At 42.6% G+C, this 12,748-nt stretch overlaps 1 protein-coding gene across 6 annotated transcripts in view; it reads right to left on the minus strand.

Moving 5' to 3' along the window:
- Positions 1 to 12,748, minus strand: part of pds5a (PDS5 cohesin associated factor A) — a 226,653-nt gene that overhangs the window by 116,534 nt on the left and 97,371 nt on the right. For all 6 annotated transcript variants that reach the window (XM_078216356.1, XM_078216398.1, XM_078216375.1 and 3 more), the window contains exon 8: positions 11,752 to 11,892. In XM_078216356.1, the coding sequence (XP_078072482.1) occupies positions 11,752 to 11,892 (141 nt within the window). The remainder of the gene's footprint in view (positions 1 to 11,751; positions 11,893 to 12,748) is intronic.

A 12,748-nucleotide genomic window follows, 5' to 3' on the forward strand; every position in this document is an offset into this window, starting at 1 on the left:
GAGGCAACCAGTTCAGCCACAAAAGGGCCAACTTCTTCATCGAAGCGCTTTATTCAGTTTATCATCAGTAAAACTTTTGAAGTTCTGCTTTGTTCAGTGAACTATTTATGTTTCTATGTCTATAACTGAGTTTTTAAATGGCATACTAAGTTCATAATTACTGGACGACTTCTCTAGCCCTATAAATTATTTTATGCCTACATTTTATGCCTACAGGCATACGGCATGCTTGCCTTCATTGGCCGGGGCATTTAGTTTAAAAATTGGCAAGTCATGTTGCAGCTTTATAGAACCTTAGTTAGGCCGCACTTGGAATATAGTGTTCAATTCTGGTCGCCACACTACCAGAAGGATGTGGAGGCTTTGGAGAGGGTACAGAAAAGATTGACCAGGAGGGCATTAGCTATGAGGAGAGGTTGGAGGAACTTGGTTTGTTCTCACTGGAGCGACGGAGGTTGAGGGGAGACCTGATAGAAGTCTACAAGATTATGAGAGGCATGGACAGAGTGGATAGTCAGAAGCTTTTTCCCAGGGCAGAAGAGTCAATTACTAGGGGGCATAGGTTTAAGGTGCGAGGTGCAAGGTTTAAAGGAGATGTACGAGGCAGATTTTTAACACAGAGAATAGTGGGTGCCTGGAACTCGGTGCTGGGGGAGGTAGCGGAAGCAGATACAGTAGTGACTTTTAAGGGGTGTCTTGACAAGTACATGAATAGGATGGGAATAGAGGGATATGGTCCCCGGAAGGGTAGGGGGTTTTAGTTAAGTCGGGGAGCATGGTCAGTGCAGGCTTGGAGGGCCGAAGGGTCTGTTCCTGTGCTGCAATTTTCTTTATTCTTTGTTATGTTACATTTCTTCATTTTGATAAAATAATTGCATAGGTTTTTTGAAATAGTTGTTTGTAAAGTTTATACCACTTCAGCTTCTACATTAATCCAATAAGTATGTCTTAATCTTCATTTCATTCTTTTTAAAATGATTAAAAAGCGAAGGATAATCAGTACTTTTTACATTGTGGTTTGCTTCCTGTGAGAATTCTTCAATGTGATTGGCTGTTAACTTGCTTGACGATAGCATCGTGACTTGGAATTATATTGCAATACTTCCCGTCGCTGCTACAAAATCCTTTCCGAACAGCACTGTGGTTGTACCTACATCACACAGTTGCCACATCAAAGTCCTTGTGCACCTACACCAGATGGAGTGCAGTGCTTCAAGAAGACAGCTAACCACTACCTTCTCAAAGGAAATTAGAGTTGGACAATGAATGCTGACCTTTCCAGTGATACTCACATCCCATGAATGTGTGAAATAAATCCTGTTGATGGATGGCTGAGGTTTCCCCGAGCTGGCATCAGCATGAAATTAATCTTGGGAAAGGTGTAATGCATGCCATGCTGGATCTTTGTGGGTAGCTTTCTTAGGGATGAGCAGCAAGCACGTTACTGTGCCATTGCAAAATGCATGCCATTAAAACAATCTCGCATTCATAGCAGAGAAGGAAGATGCAAAAGAATAACCGTACAGATTTCATTGTGTAGCAGAACAGTTAATCAGCTTTCCAGCTTAAATGGAACTGACAGCTCCAGTGATCTCCAAAGAAATGGAAAAGTTGAGGTGACATGTTGTTTATTAAGGGTTTTGTTACTAAAAACTCTCATTGCTGGAAAACCCTTATTTCATCTATATCAAACGTAAAGGTTTTACACAAACATCAAAGTGATTCATTGTTTCCAACCCCAGACAATTTTTAATGTCATCTTTGCCATGAGGTATAAAGCAACAGATAATAATTTCATTAGCCCTTTTGAGTATCAACAGAAAAAATCATCAGGCCAACAAAGCAATCTACTCATGCACTATTAATTTAAATTAATTAGACACAAATCCATAATGAATAAGTTTCAAATCCTAAATAGGCAGAAGTGACTAAAGAATCTTCAGGTCCAAAAACATTACTTTTTGTAATCAAGATAAAGGATATTATCACTGGGAAGTTGCATTTCAGATATGGAATCTCAGGATCATGGCTAAGATCAATAAATCTCCCTTTACTGTGCACTGTGGCTTCAGGCAGACAAGCATTTTCCACTTCCCTCATCACTGAACTCCATGACTACTGATTAAGATCGTCAAACTGCTGCAATTCTTAAAATGAAACAGTTTTGTACCGCAGTCTCCTTGCTACTACTAATTGGACCAAAAATACACACAGTCAAATTACTTTGCAGCCAACTAACAAGTAAATTTCATTGCATCGAGTGAATGGGGAAAATGAAAAGTGTGTCTGGGTTAACTGTGTGAACTCGCCATTTTTCACGAACACACATGGAATGGCATTCACATTGCTGTAGGTCTAGAATAGCATGTAGGCCAGGCCAGGTAAGTACAGTGGATTAGCTTCCTTCAAGTATATTCGTGAACAAGATGGGTTTTAATAACAATCGAAATTGTGACCATGAGACAAGCATATAATTCCAGATTTTTCAATTAATGACACAGCGACCATGGCTCTGGATTGCTAGTCAGGGGACATAAGAACATAAGAAATAGGAGCAGGAGTAGGCCATCTGGCCCTTCGAGCCTGCCCCGCCATTCAACAAGATCATGGCTGATCTGAAGCGAATCAGTTCCACTTACCCGCCTGCTCCCCATATCCCCTAATTCCCTTATCGATCAGAAAACTATCTACCCGTGATTTAAACATATTCAACGAGGAAGCCTCCACCACTTCAATGGGCAGAGAATTCCAGAGATTCACTACCCTCTGAGAGAAGAAGTTCCCCCTCAACTCTGTTCTGAACCGGCCCCCCCTTATTTTGAGGCTGTGCCCTCTAGTTCTGGTTTCCCTTCTAAGTGGAAAGAATCTCTCCACCTCTACCCTATCCAGCCCCTTCATTATCTTATATGTCTCTATAAGATCACCCCTCATCCTTCTAAACTCCAATGAGTACAGACCCAATCTGTTTAATCTCTCCTCATAAGCTACACCCCTCATCTCCGGTATCAACCTGGTGAACCTTCTCTGCACTCCCTCCAAGGCCAATATATCCTTTCGCAAATAAGGGGGCCAAAACTGCACACAGTACTCCAGTTGCGGCCTCACCAGTGCCTTGTACAGTTGCAGCAAGACCTCCCTGCTTTTATATTCTATCCCCCTCGCGATAAAGGCCAACATTCCATTCGCCTTCTTGATCACCTGCTGCACCTGCAGACTGAGTTTTTGCGATTCGTGCACAAGGACCCCCAGGTCCCTCTGCACAGTCGCATGATGTCATTTTTCTCCATTTAAATAATATTCCAATTTACTATTATTTCTTCCAAAGTGGATAACCTCACATTTGCTAACGTTATATTCCATCTGCCAGATCCTCGCCCACTCGCTCAGCCTATCCAAATCTCTCTGCAGACTTTCCGTGTCCTCCACGCAATTCGCTTTCCCACTCACCTTCGTGTCATCAGCAAACTTGAATACCCTACATTCAGTCCCCTCCTCCAGATCATCTATGTAAATGGTAAACAATTGAGGCCCCAGCACTGATCCCTGCGGCACGCCACTGGTCACCAACTGCCAACCAGAAAAGCACCCATTTATCCCAACTCTCTGCTTCCTGTTGGATAGCCAATCCCCAATCCACGCCAACACCTTACCCCTAACTCCGTGTACCCCAATCTTCTGCAGCAACCTTTTGTGAGGCACCTTATCGAACGCCTTCTGGAAATCTAAAAACACCACATCCACCGGTTCCCCTCTGTCAACCGCACTAGTGACATCTTCATAGAAATGGTTCGATCAATCAGACGCAGCATGGATTCATGAGGGGAAAGTCGTGCTTGACGAACATGTTGGATTTTTATGAAGATGTGACTAGGGCGGTTGATGGAGGAGAACCGGTGGATGCGGTGTTTTTGGATTTCCAAAAGGCGTTTGATAAGGTGCCCCATAAAAGGCTGCTGAAGAAGATTAGGGCACACGGAGTTGGGGGTAGTGTGTTAAAGTGGATTGGGGACTGGCTATCCGACAGGAAGCAAAGAGTCGGAATAAATGGGTGTTTTTCCGGTTGGAGGAAGGTAACTAGTGGCGTGCCGCAGGGATCGGTACTCGGGCCGCAACTATTTACCATTTATATAGATGATCTGGAGGAGGGGACGGAGTGTAGGGTAACGAAGTTTGCAGACGACACAAAGATAAGTGGAAAAGTGAATCGTGTGGAGGACGGAGAAGATCTGCAGAGAGATTTGGACAGGCTGAGTGAGTGGGCGAGGATATGGCAAATGGAGTATAACGTTGATAAATGCGAGGTTATACACTTTGGAGGAAATAATAACAAATGGGATTACTATCTCAATGGAAACAAATTAAAACATGCTACCGTGCAAAGGGACCTGGGGGTCCTTGTGCATGAGACGCAAAAGCCCAGTCTGCAGGTACAACAGGTGATCAAGAAGGCAAATGGGATGTTGGCCTATATTGCGAAGGGGATAGAATATAAAAGCAGGGATGTCTTGATGCACCTGTACAGGGCATTGGTGAGGCCGCAGCTGGAATACTGTGTGCAGTATTGGTCCCCTTATATGAGGAAGGATATATTGGCATTGGAGGGAGTGCAGAGAAGGTTCACCAGGTTGATACCTGAGATGAGGGGTTTGGATTATGAGGAGAGGCTGAGGAGATTGGGTTTGTACTCGTTGGAGTTTAGAAGGATGAGGGGGGATCTTATGGAGACTTATAAGATAATGCGGGGGCTGGATAGGGTGGAGGCGGAGAGATTCTTTCCACTTAGTAAGGAAGTTAAAACTAGAGGACACAGCCTCAAAATAAAGGGGGGTCGGTTTAAGGCAGAGTTGAGGAGGAACTTCTTCTCCCAGAGGGTGGTGAATCTCTGGAATTCTCTGCCCACTGAGGTGGTGGAGGCTACCTCGCTGAATATGTTTAAAGCGCGGATGGATGGATTCCTGATCGGTAAGGGAATTAAGGGTTATGGGGATCAGGCGGGTAAGTGGTACTGATCCACGTCAGATCAGCCATGATCTTATTGAATGGCGGGGCAGGCTCGAGGGGCTAGATGGCCTACTCCTGCTCCTATTTCTTATGTTCTTATGTTCTTATAAAAGTCCAGGGACATTACCACTACACCACCATTTCCCCCTAAATAGTAAAACCCACTAAATTGCTCATAATTCTTTGCAAGTAACATGAAAGTCAGCTCAATGGGGTACATCTGTGACAGAGTACCAAACATGGAAATTTACTGAGTGAGACGATGTGGTGCAGTTCGGGAAGTGACGCTGTTCTAGTTTTCTACATGGTCCGCACGGGCGCGAGAGAGAGAAAGCGGGGGCGAGGGGGGGGGGGGGGGGGGGGGGGGGGGGGGAGAGAGAGAGAGAGGGGGGGGCTGAGGGAGGGGGTTGGGCAGGGGGCAGCCGAGGGGAGAGGCCGAGGGGGTGCGAAGGGGGACCGAGGCGTGAGGGGGGCGCGTCAGGTGGGGGGGGGGGGGGGGGGGGGGGGGGGCGGGGGGGCGCGTGTGAGAGGGGTGGGGGGGGGGTGAGAGGGGTGGGCGGGAGAGGAGAGCGGGAGAGGAGGGCGGGGGCGGGGGAGGAGGGGGCGGCAGAGCACCAGCGCTGGGGGGGTGGGCGGGGAGAGAACGCCAGCGAGGGAGAGCTGAACACAGCGAAACAGGAAACTTGTCCAGCAAGTTTGAGGTTATTGGATAACCTTGTGGGCAAGAGCAGGGACTGCAGAGAGGATCAGCAAATTGACCACAGCATCTTGGTATAGTTTGAGGATGTGGGTCCCAAAGGTTGAGTTGCCTGCCTGGTGCCAGGACAGCATGGTGGTACAGTGGTTAGCACTGCTGCCTTATAGCGCCAGGAACCCGGGTTCGATTTCTGGCTTGGGTCACTGTCTGTGCGAGTCTGCATTTTCTCCCCATGTCTACATGAGTTTCCTCTGGGTGCTCTGGTTTCCACACAACCACAGTCCAAAAGACCTGCTGGTTAGGTGCATTGGCCATGCTAAATTCTCCCTCAGTGTACCCGAACAGGTGCTGGAGTGCGGCGACTGGGGGATTTTCGCAGTCATTGCTGCCAGCCTCTCCAGTGGCAATAGGCCCCACCCACAGATTTTCAGCGTGAATCTCCGAGGCACTCTACAGTGTCAAAAAGAAATACTTTACCTACAAAAAGGATGCACCATCCATCGATAACAATGCAAGTTAAGGATGGCATCAAATTGAAAGAAAAGGCATACAATGCTCCAAAAAGATGTGGTAACCTAGAAGATTGAAAAGAATTTAGAAGCAAGCAAGGGATGACTAACAAGCTAAGATGGAGAAAAAAAGACAAAGTAGAATACAAAAATAAATTAGCAAGAACTATAAAATGGTCTTATTAACCAGGTGAGGAGTGAATTGGCTCCCCTCTAGTTAACCTCCTCGGTTGGTCATGACAAAGGTTTGTGTTTCTTTCCTATGAGGATGTGCCTTTTCCAGATCAGAATGTACTTCGCTATTTAAGCTGTGAGCAAGAAGGAGTGACAAAGAGGATCAATCTGACAAGGTCCCACATGGCAGACTGGTCAAAAAAGCAAAAGCCCATGGAATACAGAGTAATGTAGCGAATTGGATCCAACATTGCCTAAGTAACAGGAAACAAAGGGAAATGGTCGATGGCTGCCCTTGCAAATGGAAAGCTGTTTCAAGTGGTGTTCCGCAGGGCTTTGTGTTGGGACTCCTGACATTTGCTTTATATATTAATGATTTGGACTTGGAACTTGGGGTATACGTTTGGGAAATCTGCAGACAACTCAAGAATTGGCCATGTAGTGGATAGTGTAGAGGATGGCTGGAAGCTGGATGGGTTGGTGGTTGGTGCAGGTAGACTTCAACTCCGAAAACTGTGGGGTAATGCATTTAGGGAGGACAACCAGTAAAACGGAATACATAATAAATGGCAATATACTGAGAGGGGTAGATGAAGTGAGAGATTTGGTGTGCAAGCGCACAGGTCCCTAAAGGTAGCAGTACAGGTGCATAAGATTGTAAAGACATATGGAATGCTCTCCTTCATTGGCATGGTGGTACAGTGGTTCGCAGAAGTATAGAATACAAATGTAGGGATGTAATGGTGGAACTGTGTAAGACGCTGGTGAGGCCACAACCTCATTGTGTGCAGTTCTGGTCACCACATTACAGGAATGATGTAATTGTTCTGGAGAGAATGCAGACAAGATTCACTAAAATGTTGCCAGGACTGGAGAATTGTAGCCATGAGGAGAGGTTGGGGTTGTTTTTCTTGGAACAGAGAAGGCTGAGGGGTGACATGATTGAGGTGTACAAAACTGAGAGGGGTAGAGATAGAGTAGACAGGAGAAACTGGTTTCCCTTCGCAGAGTGTTCAAAACCTGGGGTCATAAATTCAAGCCAAGTGGCAGAAGGATTAGAGGGGACATGAAGAAAAACCTATTTCTGCAGAGAGTAGTGGGTGCCTGGAACTCATTGTCTGAGTTGGTGGTGCAGGTAAAGACCCGAAACTCTTTAAAAAGATCTGGATCCACACCTTAAGTGTTGTAAGCTGCTGGGCAATGGGCAGAAAGATGGGATTAGAAAGGACATCTTGGACAAGATGGGCTGAAAGGCCCTTTTCTGTGCTGTATCATTTCTATGGACTCAATCAAACAAGGTTTTTGCGAATCATAGATTTACGGTAACGGGCAGGAGGTTCAGAGGGATTTGAGGAAAAACATTTTCACCCAGAGTGTGGTGGGAATCTGGAACTTGCAGACTGAAAGGGTGGTGGAGGCAGAGACCCTCATAACATTTATGTAGCATTTAGATGTGCAAACAAGGCGAGAGACCAAGTGCTGGAAAATGGGATGAGAATAGTTGGGTGGTTTGTCTTTAACCAGCACAGAGATGATAAGCCGGAGGCCTTTTTCTGTGCTGTACATCTCTATGACACAAAACCATAGAACAATAGTAAAAACACATTCAGCCCTCATGCAGTCATCCTGACATGGGCGCGCACACATATCAGAAGTGAGCAGAGTTAGCGTGAACACTAAAAGATTAAAGAAAACACCAATCCCCTGGACCTGATGGTCTGAACCCTCAGGATGCAGAGATAGTGGATGCATTGGTTAGTGTGTAACACTAAAAAGTAACAGAAAACACGGTCAAATGTCCTTTGATTGTCCTCGAACCGTTGATTTTGAACACTGCAACCAATTTGTGTTTGATTTCTTGGACGTTGTCAGATGTAGATGATGTTGCAATTATTACAAGATCTTGCTTTGCTGGTCAGTTTCTGGCACTGCTGGCCCCTCGACACACTTATTGTAAAAGAGGGAGGGAGAGAGAACAGCCTGAAACTTATTGTCTCTGCTGAAGACTTTCTTCACAATACCTATGTCACTTGCAACCTACCACCAATGGTTGAGCAGCTTTGCCTTGAAACACTTTACCCACTGTGTATTTCCAAGAGGTTTTGGGTGTGTCTGCCTGTGGCAGTCAACATCCAGTGCTTTACATTTTTAATATCTCTTCCTTGGACTGCTCAGAGTTTTGTTAAGGCCCTGGATTATAGGAAATATCCCTCTGTTCACATTCCCAAGTGCAATTTGTTTTTCACATTCACCTTAGGCGATGGCCTTGCATTTTTAAGTTCCCAGTTCAAATTGCTCTCAGTTCAAATTTCTAGTCAACTGAAAGTTGAAGGATCATATCTTCAAAAACAAAAGAGGCACAGCCTCATGACAGTGGACAGTGCAAGGAAGTAGTTAAAATAAATATTGATCCCTTAGAAGATGAGAATGGCAATTAGTAACAAGAAAAAAGGAAATAGAGACTTTGAACAAATATTTTACATCTGTCTTCACGGCAGCAGATAAGAAAACATCCCAAGGATAGTAGAAACTCAAGGGGCACAAAGGAAGAACTTAAATCAATCATGATCACTCAAGGAAAAGTACTTTGAAAACTAATGGAACTGAAGATTGATGGAATCCCCTGGTCCTGATGGTCTGAATCCTAAGACTACAGAGAAAACCGATGCATTGGTTATATTCCAAAATTGCTTAGGTTTTGGAAAGATTTGAAATGCACAAAATGTAAAAATTCTAATTCAACAAGGAGGGAGAGATAAAGCAGCAAACTAAACACGAGTCAACCTAATATCTGTGATTGTGAAAATGTTGGAATTCATTATTAAGGGAGTAGCAGCAGGACATATAAAAAGTCAAAATACATTTAAGTGTCAATGTAATATTTTGAAAAGGAAATGATGTCTGACACATTTATTAGAATTCTTGAGGTCGCAATCAGATCAGCCATGACCTTACTGAAAGGTAAAGGAGGTTCTATGGACCAAATAGCCTACTCCTTCTCCTGTCTGTTATGGAATGCGTGACCAAAAAGAAAGCACTTCTGCCTGTTCATAACTACAAAACAGTTACTTTAATTCAGTTGCAAGACACACCAGCTTAACTTAACACAAATATCACATTGATTTAATCAGTCATCTCCAAGACCACAGAAATCTGGAAGGGAGCAACCAAATCAAACAAAAATGTGCAAATTGTCTGTTTCAAAATATAATCTTCTGATTTGAGCTAATAACCATGCCAATACAGCACCCCTTTGGCTGTTTGAAGGTTGTCAAAACAGGTTAAAAAGTTTAAATAATTTTTAACCTTCCAAAAGATGTTAGGTTAATTAGTTTCTGCAGTTGGCAAAATGACAAGTACTGCATATGCAAAGGCTAGCAACCAAATAGCTGCATTGGATATACAACTATCACAATTTGATTCTGCCTGTAAAGTTGGTTAGTACATTTTCCCCCTCACCAAAGATGAGATACTTTTTCTTCAAAATATTTACAAATGTAAAAATTTTAGTCTGATGTTGTGATGTTCTGTTGATTTTCAAAGGCGAAGGAAAATTGCTATCAAGGCACAGTACTGCTAATTTACAAAAGTGTTTGCTAGATATTACAGCCAGTGAAGCTGGCAAACCACAAGGTACCAAGACTCACCTAAAACACAGAAGCAGAAATATAGGAAAAGTAGAAAATAACCTGAAATCAGAGAATCATAAAATCCTACAGTGCAGAATGAGGCCTTTTGGCCCATCGAGTCTGCACCAACTCTTTGGCAGAGATTCGCACACAGGCCCTATCTCCATAACCCCATGTATTTACCCTCATCCCCACCCTATTGGGACACTTAGGGGCGATTTAGCTTGGCCAATCAACCTAACGTGCACATCTTTGGACTGTGGGAGGAAACCAGAGCACCCGGAGGAAACCCGCAAAGACACAGGGAGAACGTGCAAACTCCACACAGACAGTCAGCCAAGACCAGAATCAAACCTGGTTCCCTGGAGCTATGAGGCAGCAATGCTAACCACTGTGCCACCGTTCATCTTCCAATGTTCCAATAATTCATGAAGAACTATTTTAGGCCTTCTGTGGGCTGTGCACATGCAAGTACTGACGTGATAGTGGGAAACAATGCCTTGCATCAGTTAAAAGGAGGACCTACAGAAAAATGCACCAGCGTAGAATTGGGACACCACCATGGTCCCTGGACTACTCCACTCAAATCTATTTCTAGCTTGAAAAAATCTATTTATAAGATGCCCTGTTTAATCAATTTTCTCACCAGTGTCATGCCTGACCCATTATTTCACAACTCTGTGCCTCAGCTATTAATCATTTAAGTGGAACAGTATCAGAAGCTCTCGGAGTAGCAAATACTCAATATGAAATAAATTTTCATTATTTTACTTCAATAGTATCTTCAAAAAACCCGAGTACACTTTGTTACATACAAGCTCCCTTTCCCCAAGTCCATAATCATTGCCCTTCAACAAGTTTTTTCTGGTGCTCATACACCAGAAATTTGAAAATTGTTTGAAACACCTTCCCACAAGATCATCCAGTCACTAATCAATAATTTCAGTTTGGTCTCCATAATCATTTGAAGCAATGGTGACATGATAATCACTTTGTAAAGCTCAGGAACAACACCTTAAATTTAACAAAATTACAAAATATCAGTTTCACTAATTTCAACCCTCATTTGCTTTAAGAAACTTGGGTGCAAGTGGTCAACTTGGGATTCTGTTTCTTTTAAGAGCATCTAACCTCGGTATAGCCAGAATATCCTTTGCTATTTGCCTAGTTTAGGTCCTCGTCTGCGGTTCCTGGAAATCGGATATTTCACTTCAGCAAATCTCTCTTATTCCTAGATAAAGACAATATAATTTTCTCGTAATAATTCAGTCGTTTTTGCCCAAAATGTATTCAAATTATCCAGAAATTCGAATTAAGCAAATGGCACACTGGCCCTTATAAATGCAATGTGAATTATCCAGTAATTTGAATTAAGCAACTTCAAATTAACATTTATTTTAAATAACTTTCTTTGCATCTGTCCTTAGATTCCAGCTCTTGCAATCAATTTTGTTTGGGATTTATATTTTAACTTCTGTTCTTTGCAGCCAATTTTAAAAGTACTTAGTTGTCCTTTCAGTTATTTATCTTATCAGTTTTCTCACCTGCTTTTGCTCATCTCAGAATTTATCAAGTACTCCTGCCCCTGAATTCCTTGCACATTTTGAAAGCCCTTTATAACTCCCACTTCCGGTCATTACATAAAAACAAAATCACTTCAACATCAAAATCCAAAAGATGACCATCAATTACAGAGTTATGTCTTATCAGTCTCCGATTGAGCAATATAACTGAAACTTACCTTAAGTTTAAATTCGAGCTGTGGCATTACTGAAAGCAGCAGGTGAGGATCAATAGCAAAAAGCTCCATAATGAGATCAAAAACGTGTTCAGACAAGTCACTGACTGAAGACTTTCCCAGAACTAGGACCTGATTGAAGAACTGATTAAACAAATTTATTAAATATAAAGTGTGAAACCAGTCAGAGCATATTAGAAGCAAAATAATGTGTATTACATACATTAAATATATATCAGCATTAAGTGAAATACAATAAATGGGAAATTAAAAACTCTATTGACGAGTTCAAAATCTCATTATTTCAAGAGTAACAGCCGAGAGAAAGGTAACAAAATTGCGTCCTTTGAATGGGATCTGTCCCATATCCCAGATATATTTTTGTTCACAGAAAATGTAAATTTAGGTTCCTGAACTAGAAATGCAATTATTTTTCCAACCTGTGAACTATTTGCTGCAATATTTCAAATTAAGCTGATTATCCCAGTTCAAAAACGTTAATGCGTAGTATTTTTATACTTCACTAACACAGGACTTTGGGAACACTTAAAACAAAAATAATGAGTATAACTGAAATTATTTTGTGAACTTGGGAGATAGGTTTATGGGATTTGCTGGCATGTGATTGAAATTCAGCTCAAAACCAGTTTTGAGTTTAAAATAAAAACAGAAAATGCTGGAAAACGCAGCAGGTCTGCCAGCATCAGTGACAAGAGAAACAGAGTTTACATTTTTTGATTCTGTAACTCCTTGCTTATTCCAGATTGCAGATATCAAATTTTCAAGTTTCAAGTCAACCTGTACAAAGGACATTGAAAAAAAAAACTTCTGATTCACAACCTTCATGACCACATAGCTGAGAGTAACAACACATTATCTGGGAAATTCTGATCTGTAATGTTCATGCTGCTATTTTCTTAATGCAATGTATCAAAGCTCAAACATCCTGCCCCAAACATGTTGAAAGTTGCTAAAATAACATAACTTGTCAAAATAATTG

Source organism: Mustelus asterias, chromosome 1 (genome assembly GCF_964213995.1).
Source record: "Mustelus asterias chromosome 1, sMusAst1.hap1.1, whole genome shotgun sequence".
Taxonomy (NCBI): Eukaryota; Metazoa; Chordata; class Chondrichthyes; order Carcharhiniformes; family Triakidae; genus Mustelus; species Mustelus asterias.